This window comes from Oncorhynchus tshawytscha, linkage group LG03, assembly GCF_018296145.1.
Source record: "Oncorhynchus tshawytscha isolate Ot180627B linkage group LG03, Otsh_v2.0, whole genome shotgun sequence".
Classification (NCBI taxonomy): Eukaryota; Metazoa; Chordata; class Actinopteri; order Salmoniformes; family Salmonidae; genus Oncorhynchus; species Oncorhynchus tshawytscha.
Window position 1 is genome coordinate 11,650,068 of NC_056431.1, and position 9,413 is coordinate 11,659,480.

At 44.6% G+C, this 9,413-nt stretch overlaps 1 protein-coding gene across 1 annotated transcript; it reads left to right on the top strand.

Moving 5' to 3' along the window:
* Positions 1 to 242: 242 nt before the first annotated feature.
* Positions 243 to 8,138, top strand: LOC112235326 (melanocortin-2 receptor accessory protein 2A-like). The gene is made up of 3 exons (XM_024403754.1): positions 243 to 582; positions 1,208 to 1,307; positions 6,469 to 8,138. The coding sequence occupies exons 1-3, from the start codon at positions 459 to 461 to the stop codon at positions 6,947 to 6,949; spliced, it is 705 nt and encodes a 234-aa protein (XP_024259522.1). The 5' UTR covers positions 243 to 458; the 3' UTR covers positions 6,950 to 8,138.
* The last annotated feature ends 1,275 nt before the right edge of the window (positions 8,139 to 9,413 follow it).

The following is a 9,413-nucleotide window of genomic DNA, read 5'->3' on the forward strand; positions in this document are numbered from 1 at the left end:
TTCAAAGCCACTAGTGCCTTTGCATAAATATAAATTTCATTGATGGATAAGATCACTCCACATCGCAGTCCCTTTTTTCTAAAAAAGTGTAGGCCACATATCCTACCTACCGCTCTCCATTTCACCGTCCTCCAACTCATTATTGCTCTGCGCATCCAAGCCAAGCGCACGAGTCCGAAAGCAATTCAAGATGATGTCAATGGACAGGCGCACCCTCGTTTCCGAATCCAGAGAGAGAGAGAGAGCGCGCACCGTGTAAGCACATAGCTGCGTGTGGTGAAGTTTAGTATGCCTCATATAATAACCGTGTTATTGAACGGAGAGTCAATTCCAGAAATCCTCGCCTACTTCGCTAGATTTATTTTATTTTATTGGTGTTGGGGATTAAAACTGTCTCACTTAACGTTCGCCTTTTTTGTTTTTCTTTAGTCCGCCTGCGCTCTTGGATCTATTTGGAGATGTCTGAGTTTAACCACTCAAATCTATCAGGCGGAAACGCTCCGGACCCGGACTACAAGTGGACGTATGAATATTACGACGATGATGAGCCTGTTTCGTTCGAGGGACTAAAAGCGCACCGATGTAAGTACAGGATCTCAGTTTACAGTCCTGTGCTGCCCCTCCACCCCTTTCACCCATCTTCTCTGCGTTACGCATGCATGACTTTATTGTAGAAGTGAACTGTGATTAAAGCATGTGTTCATGTATTTATACGTGAGAATTGTCATGGCTCATTGCATCACATTCATATTTCTGGCTAGAAGTTAAAGTTAGGTATATAGCCGATATTCTCCATAATGACAAATAGGTAGAGGGTGTGTGTGGTTTATGAGAGCTATAGAGAGAGAGTAGGGGGGGACTGCCTTGGACTGTAAACCCTGCAGAGTAATATAAGCATGTCAGTGCTGAGTGTCTGAGTAAGGGGGTTCCTTGTTTAGGCCTGTATGTGTGTCAGCCTTTTAACATTAGACACATACACAATCAATAACTTTATGTTTCCTCTAGAATAGCATACACCAATCAATGTCACCCCGTCTAGACATAATACATTTTCATAGCCCTCCCCTCTCTCTCTCCCCCTCCTCTCCATCTCATTGTGCTTAAAATAATGTTGTTTTTGTCATGCTGTAGATATAATGACCTACTTACTATACATTGGAACTAAAAAAAATATTTGAGCTGTCAATCAAGTCTTGTTGTGTTGCAGATTCCATCGTGATAGGCTTCTGGGTGGGCCTGGCTGTCTTTGTCATCTTCATGTTCTTTGTCCTGACGCTTCTCACCAAGACAGGAGCTCCACATCCCGAGTGAGTCTCCTTATCAACCAGCCATCACATGTCAATCAAATGAATTACTTAGCAATCCTCCAACTTCCAGTGCCTCTTAACATGTGCACAATTCTTTTCCACAGTAGGTAAATGGCAGACAGTGTGACTGGTCCATGTTCCAAGTTTCATGGTGCTTTTAGGACCATGGATAGCACCATGCTTATTAGTGGTGGTTCAGCAGCACGGACAGTTTCTTAGCATGCACAATTATTTATCACACCAGGTAAATAACATTGGCAGTGTGGCTGTTCATACTCCAAGTTTTGTGGTACTTTCTTTTCAGCACCATGGACAGCGCCAGGCGTGTTAGTGGCAGAGCCTTACACAGGCTGTGGTTAGTTCTTCTTCAGCACCACAGAGAGCGCCTGGTTCAGAGTGTCTCTTGGTTTTCCCCTACGTAAATGAGACAATTCTCCCTCCCAGTCTCAGTGCACTCTGATGTTTGATGCCATCTTAGTAAAGGATTCTAATTATCAGCAGCCCTCTTCCTTTTTATCCATGGTTGTAGCATATGTCTCATTTGCACACTGTGCTTGCTCTCTCTCTCTCTCTCTCGCGCGCGCACTCTTTGTCAGCTACCTCTTTTTTTTCTGACTGTACGCTCTGCTTTGATCCTTCTTTCTTTCTCCTTTTCAGTCAGAGATCTCTCCCTTGGTGGTCCCTCCCCCTCGTCCCCCTCCCACAAAGCCCTGTTTCTCTCTCTAGCCTTGTGCAAACAAACTGCGGTAAACCGTATGCGTTCCGGTGGAAGTCCAATCATTTCAATGGTAGGCGAGCCGCACCGCGGCAGCTCATCTGTCGATCAAGAGCTTTCAACTATGTGTTTATGGGAAGCATCAAGACATTTTTTGACAGGTCACTACATTTACTTGAAAAACTACAAGATTAAAGTTTATGATGTTTATACATTTATGCAATTATGTGGTAACGCTTCACTTAACACCTGGTGTCGTAACATATCATAACACTGTCATGATGTTATAAGAGCTGACATAACTTGTCATAATATGGTCATAACACTGTCATGACCCATATATTTACACCTGTTGTGACATATATTGTGTTTTTTTTAATGGCTGGTTATGACACCTACATAAGAGTGTGAAAACCTACATTTATTCAAATTAGTTTTTTTTTCCTGCCAAAAAGTTTCCTTTCATTTGAAAGTTTGTCTCTTATATCCTTTGTTTTTGTTGTAATTAATTCTTTACAGTTGTGTTTTTTTCATTATATGGCCATCCTGTGTCACTTTACATGGACTAAGACAATACACTTTATGACTCTGTCAAGAAGCATTATGACCATCCTGTGTCACTTTACATGGACTAAGACAATACACTTTATGACTCTGTCAAGAAGCATTATGACCATCCTGTGTCACTTTACATGGACTAAGACAATACACTTTATGACACTGTCATGAAGCATTATGGCCATCCTGTGTCACTTTACATGGACTAAGACAATACACTTTATGACACTGTCATGAAGCATTATGGCCATCCTGTGTCACTTTACATGGACTAAGACAATACACTTTATGACTCTGTCAAGAAGCATTATGACCATCCTGTGTCACTTTACATGGACTAAGACAATACACTTTATGACAAAGTCAAGAAGCATTATGACCATCATTGTCATATAAGCCAGATAAGACACTTACAGGCCCTTATATCAGTCATCAGTCCAAAAGAGGGTGTCTTGTCCTGCTCCTGAAATCTGCTCCTGCATTCATCCCTGTCAACAACAGAGCATTGTGGTAGGTGCATGTCTGACATCAATGTGTGTGCAATTACAATAATAATTTAACAACGTTAATAAATACATATATATACAGTACCAGTCAAAAGTTTGGATACACCGTGCTTCTACACCTGCATTGCTTGCTGTTTGGGGTTTTAGGCTGGGTTTCTGTACAGCACTTTGAGATATCAACTGATGTACGAAGGGCTATATAAATACATTTTATTTTATTTAACCTACTCATTCAAGAGTTTTTCTTTATTTATTTTTTTTACAAATTTCTACATTGTAGAATAATAGTGAAGATATCAAAACTATGAAATAACACATAGGGAATCATGTAGTAACCAAAAAAGTGTTAAACAAATCCAAATATATTTTATATTTGAGATTCTTCAAAATAGCCACCCTTTTCCTTGATGACAGCTTTGCACACGCTTTTCATAGTTTTGATGTCTTCACTATTATTCTACAATGTAAAAATAAAGAAAAACCCCTTGAATGAGTACGTGTGTCCAAACTTTTGACTGGTACTGTACTGTATATATAGCATAAAAACACTGTTGACAAGTAGCATATGGTATCATGGAATGTTTTGCCTTGTGTGGTAGGTTTTGTGGGTTTTGACACTCTTGTGTATGTGTCATAACCAGCCATAAAATAACACAACAGGTCTATATACGTTTTATCATGACAGTGTTATGATCATATTATACCAGGTTATGACAAGTTATGTCAGCTGTTATTACATATTATGACATGGTTATGACCTGGGTGTCAAATAAAGTGTTATCTATCATGTTTTATGTATTATATTGCTATTGGTGATTTGATTTATAATACCGTTGTGGGATGTAGCCTGTTGTTACACACACCTGACATGTGGCTGGTAGATAATTAATAACATTTCCATGTTGTGTGATTCTGATTGTGGTGATGCCATGCATAGACTGCAACAATTGCATAGAAATGATCGTACGGCAATGTGATGATGTAGTCTGTTTGCATGCGGTGTCTGAGTTCTATTTCTCTTGGAGCTTCATCCCCTCTCTCTCTCTCTTACCACTCTCCCTTTCTCAACTCTCTCTAAGCTGACTCTTTAAGCTCAGTTTTCCCCTGTGAACGTTTTCTGCTGCTCTCTGAACCACCCTTATCCCTGTGGCTGTGTGTGTGGCAGCTGTCACGGCTCTCTCATTAGCTGCCGGAGAGCTGAGCCCCTGAGTCTATGTGTATCTGTTCCTCTGGAGTGGATCTCTGCCAGGCTCAGCTCTGGGATCCCTTACAGACAAACCTCACTGCCTTCCAGACAGACCTCACTGGCTTGCTGATGAAAACAAACAACCTGCAGGGATCGGTGACTGATCAGCACGCTGCTCTACCTTTATACTTCCCAGGCTCTATTTATTGCAGGACCACAGCACAGCAAGCAGGATGGCAGTTAATGCATTTAATGGGACCAACTAGTTAAGGCTGGAAATCTGTTTCTGTGTGTGTGACTATAACAACAAATGAAAGAGTAAATGGTACCCATCAGTCTCCCTGAATCTTGTATTTCCAATTGTAGCCCAGTGTGTGTGTGCGTGCACGTGCATGGTTGTGTGCGTGTGGATGGGCGTGTTGAGGTCACATCAGGCTTCTCTTCTTTACGGCTATGTTTAGACAGGCATCCCAATTCTGATCTTATTTTCACTAATTGGTAGTTTTATCATTTAGATAAGCTCTGAATGAGATCTGATGTGAAATGATCTGATATGATTGGTCAAAAGGCCAATAACTGGGGCAAAATGTTTGAATTGGGCTGCCTCTCTAAACATAGCCTATTAGGTCCTAAGTGAATGTGAGAGCTGATGAGTGCTGGCTGCTGAGTAGAGGAGCTAATTGTCTTGCTGTGTTCAGTAATGGAGGTCAGGGGGCCTCAAGGGGCCCCACCAGGGCCAAGCCTGTTAAACTCCCAGGTCTGCTGACCACAGCGCTCCACTGCTCTAGTCCAACGCCATGACATCCATTTACTCAGCTTTCTCTCTTCCTTCCCTCTCTGCCTGCTTCAATGCAGCTATATACTGAGCTTAGCTAAAGCCAAAAAATAAAGACACCCGCGAAGGGGATAGGAATATAGTGTTGAGCCAATATACACAGGAGCGCCAATATACACAGAATTAGCGCACGGACACGCAACACACAGCTCTTTCCAAACATGCATTGATTATTCAATCCAGACTTGTTTGTTTAAGCATGAATGAAGAGTCATACGCCCCAAAAGGGAATACATGATACCATCTACCTACCATCCATGTCTCTTTCTTCCCTCTCCCTGTCCTCTCTTATCTACCATCCATGTCTCTTTCTTCCCTCTCCCTATCCTCTCTTACCTACCACCATGTCTCTTTCTTCCCTCTGTCTCTTTCTTCCCTCTCCCTGTCCTCTCTTACCTACCATCCATGTCTCTTTCTTCCCTATCCTCTCTTACCTACCATCCATGTCTCTTTCTTCCCTTTCCCTGTCCTCTCTTACCTACCATCCATGTCTCTTTCTTCCCTCTCCCTATCCTCTCTTACCTACCATCCATGTCTCTTTCTTCCCTCTCCCTATCCTCTCTTACCTACCATCCATGTCTCTTTCTTCCCTCTCCCTATCCTCTCTTACCTACCATCCATGTCTCTTTCTTCCCTTTCCCTGTCTCTTTCTTCCCTCACCCTGTCCTGTCTTACCTACCATCCATGTCTCTTTCTTCCCTTTCCCTGTCTCTTTCTTCCCTTTCCCTGTCCTCTCTTACCTACCACCATGTCTCTTTCTTCCCTCTCTCTGTCTCTTTCTTCCCTCTCCCTGTCCTCTCTTACCTACCATCCATGTCTCTTTCTTCCCTTTCCCTGTCCTCTCTTACCTACCACCATGTCTCTTTCTTCCCTCTCTTTCTTCCCTCTCCCTGTCCTCTCTTACCTACCATCCATGTCTCTTTCTTCCCTTTCCTCTCTTACCTACCATCCATGTCTCTTTCTTCCCTTTCCCTGTCTCTTTCTTCCCTTTCCCTGTCCTCTCTTACCTACCACCATGTCTCTTTCTTCCCTCCTTCTGTCTCTTTCTTCCCTCTCCCTGTCCTCTTACCTACCATCCATGTCTCTTTCTTCCCTCTCCCTATCCTCTCTTACCTACCATCCATGTCTCTTTCTTCCCTTTCCCTGTCTCTTTCTTCCCTTTCCCTGTCCTCTCTTACCTACATCCATGTCTCTTTCTTCCCTCTCCCTGTCCTCTCTTACCTACCATCCGTGTCTCTTTCTTCCCTCTCCCTATCCTCCTTGATTCTGATTAAGGCATCTTATTTTTCACTTTTAATTGTGAGGTAGTCACACCTATTTCTCTTCTAATACACTCCTGGTCCTCAAATGTCCCCATCTAGAGGAGCTGAGCCCTGTAAGAAGCGTGTTCGTCTGACCAGCTGTGTGGAGGACCTCCGCTCCCCTGCAGACCCTGACAACCGGCCATGCCTACAACTGGACTCCTCTCTCAGCCGCTCCATCTTCCACTGCTACATCAATGAGGAACAGGCCCAGGGGGTGTCCAGGGCAGGAGCTGTGGGAGCACCCAGAGGAGGGCTGGTCCAGGGGCCGGGGCGAGGCAGGTCAGGCAGCCCAGAGGAGGGGGTAGTGGTGGGGATGGAAGTAGGTATCAGCCGTGCCCTGCAAGGGGCTGCCATGTTGGGGGGGAACCGGACTGACCACAGAGAGGCAATGTCCCTGTCCCATTTCAACATCCCTAACGTTGTGAACTCCGAGCACAGCTCCACCCTGGGGGCAGACGATCTGCTGCTGGGGGAGCCGCCAATCATCATGGAGGGGGAGTATCATCGGCCCCACAGCGCACATCACATGATGGACTAAGGTCCCCTCTACTTCCTGGGGAACCACCAATCATCCTAGATGAGGAGTGTCGCTCCCATGGGGTCCATCACACGATTGACTGGGGGAACCACCAATCATCCTAGAGGGGGAGTGTCATCGACCATGTAGCACCCTTCAGAAGATGGACTGTCCTGCCCATCACACAATAGACCATGGTCCTGCTTACTTCTCACACCCACCTCCGTTAGGACATTATAGATAATTATGAGGACATCACAGGACTCACCAGCCTTATATAGAGTTGTGTCAACCGAATTCATGGAGGTTCAAATAAGTCCTAATCTAACATTCTGTGTTGTGCCAGTCATGTACAGTGCAAGCTCTCCTAATTAGGCTGTGGTTCCAGCTTCCCACACCACCTCCACTGTGTAACTGTACCTCCTGACATTTTCATTCTGTTCAGATTTGGTTCAGGCTAAAATACTGTACAGTCAAAATATATAAACATTTAATGTAAATTAACAATAGGGTTAAATATACATGCGCTACTTTTATCATCTTTATGTCAACAAGGTTGCCTACGCAGAGCCAGAACGTGACGTCACATCTCAACGCTAAACTGGAAGTCCAGCTTCATCAAGTTGATTAGAATGTTTTTGTATTTTTTAAACTTAACCTTTAACTAGGAAGTGAGTTAAGAAAATTATATTATTTACAATGACAGCCTACCCCGGCCAAATCCTCCCCTAACTCGGACAACGCTGGGCCAATTGTGCACCGCTCTATGGGACCCCCGATGACAGCCTGTTGTGATACATTCCGGGATTGAACCGGGAACTGTAGTGACGCCTCTAGTACTGCAATGCAGTGCCTTAGACCACTGCGCCACTCGGCCCCCCCGTATAGTGGTGGAGGCCTTGCAGGAATCAGATAAAGGGATGGCAACAACAGAAGAGGTAAGGAGGATTTGATACAACAACCAAAATGCACCAGAAAGGCAAGACTCTTCTCTTGGGTTTTCAATTCAACAGCAGTCTGAATGTTGTCCTTGTTCAGTACTAATTGTAGTACACCTGTTCCTCACTATAAACTGTCATAGACATAACTTTTTATATACCATGTGTTGCTCCTGTCAATGCTTTACCTACATGTCACATCAGTCTCGTCTGCCAAGTCTATAGAAGGTTGTGACTAAATAAAACTAAACTCAGCAAAGATCATTTGTAAAAATCCAAATAACTTCACAGATCTTCATTGTAAAGGGTTTAAACACTGTTTCCCATGCTTGTTCAATGAACCATAAACAATTAATGAACATGCACCTGTGGAACGGTCATTAAGACACTAACAGCTTACAGACGGTAGGCAATTAAGGTCACAGTTATGAAAACTTGGGACACTAAAGAGGCCTTTCTACTGACTCTGAAAAACACCAAAAGAAAGATGCCCAGGGTCCCTGCTCATCTGAGTGAATGTGCCTTAGGCATGCTGCAAGGAGGCATGAGAACTGCAGATGTGGCTATGGCAATAAATTACAATGTCCGCGAGACGCCTAAGACAGCACTACAGGGAGACAGGATGGACAGCTGATCGTCCTCGCAGTGGCAGACCACGTGGAACAACACCTGCACAGGATTGGTACATCCAAACATCACACCTTCGGGATAAGTAACAACAACTGCCCGAGTTATACCAGGAACGCAAAATCCCTCCATCAGTGCTCAGACTGTCCGCAATAGGCTGAGAGAGGCTGGACTGAGGGAATGTAGGCCTGTTGTAAGGCAGGTCCTCACCAGACATCACCAGCAACAACGTCACCTATGGGCACAAACCCACTGTCGCTGGACCAGACAGGACTGGCAAAAAGTGCTCTTCACTGACGAGTTGAGGTTTTGTGTCACCAAGGGTGATGGTCAGATTCACGTTTATCGTCAAAGGAATGAGCGTTACACTGAGGCCTGTACTCTGGAGCGGGATCGATTTGGAGGTAGAGGGTCCGTCATGGTCTGGGGCGGTGTGTCACAGCATCATCGGACTGAGCTTGTTGTCATTGCAGGCAATCTCAACGCTGTGTGTTACAGGGAAGACATTCTCCTCCCTCATGTGGTACCCTTCCTGCAGGCTCATCCTGACATGACCCTCCAGCATGACAAAGCTGTGTTACAGGGAAGACATTCTCCTCTCTCATGTGGTACCCTTCCTGACATGACCCTCCAGCATGACAAAGCTGTGTTACAGGGAAAACATTCTCCTCTCTCATGTGGTACCCTTCCTGACATGACCCTCCAGCATGACAAAGCTGTGTTACAGGGAAGACATTCTCCTCTCTCATGTGGTACCCTTCCTGCAGGCTCATCCTGACATGACCCTCCAGCATGACAAACAGGGAAAACTGTGTTTCCTGACAGGGAAGACATTCTCCTCCCTCATGTGGTACCCTTCCTGCAGGCTCATCCTGACATGACCCTCCAGCATGACAAAGCTGTGTTACAGGGAAGACATT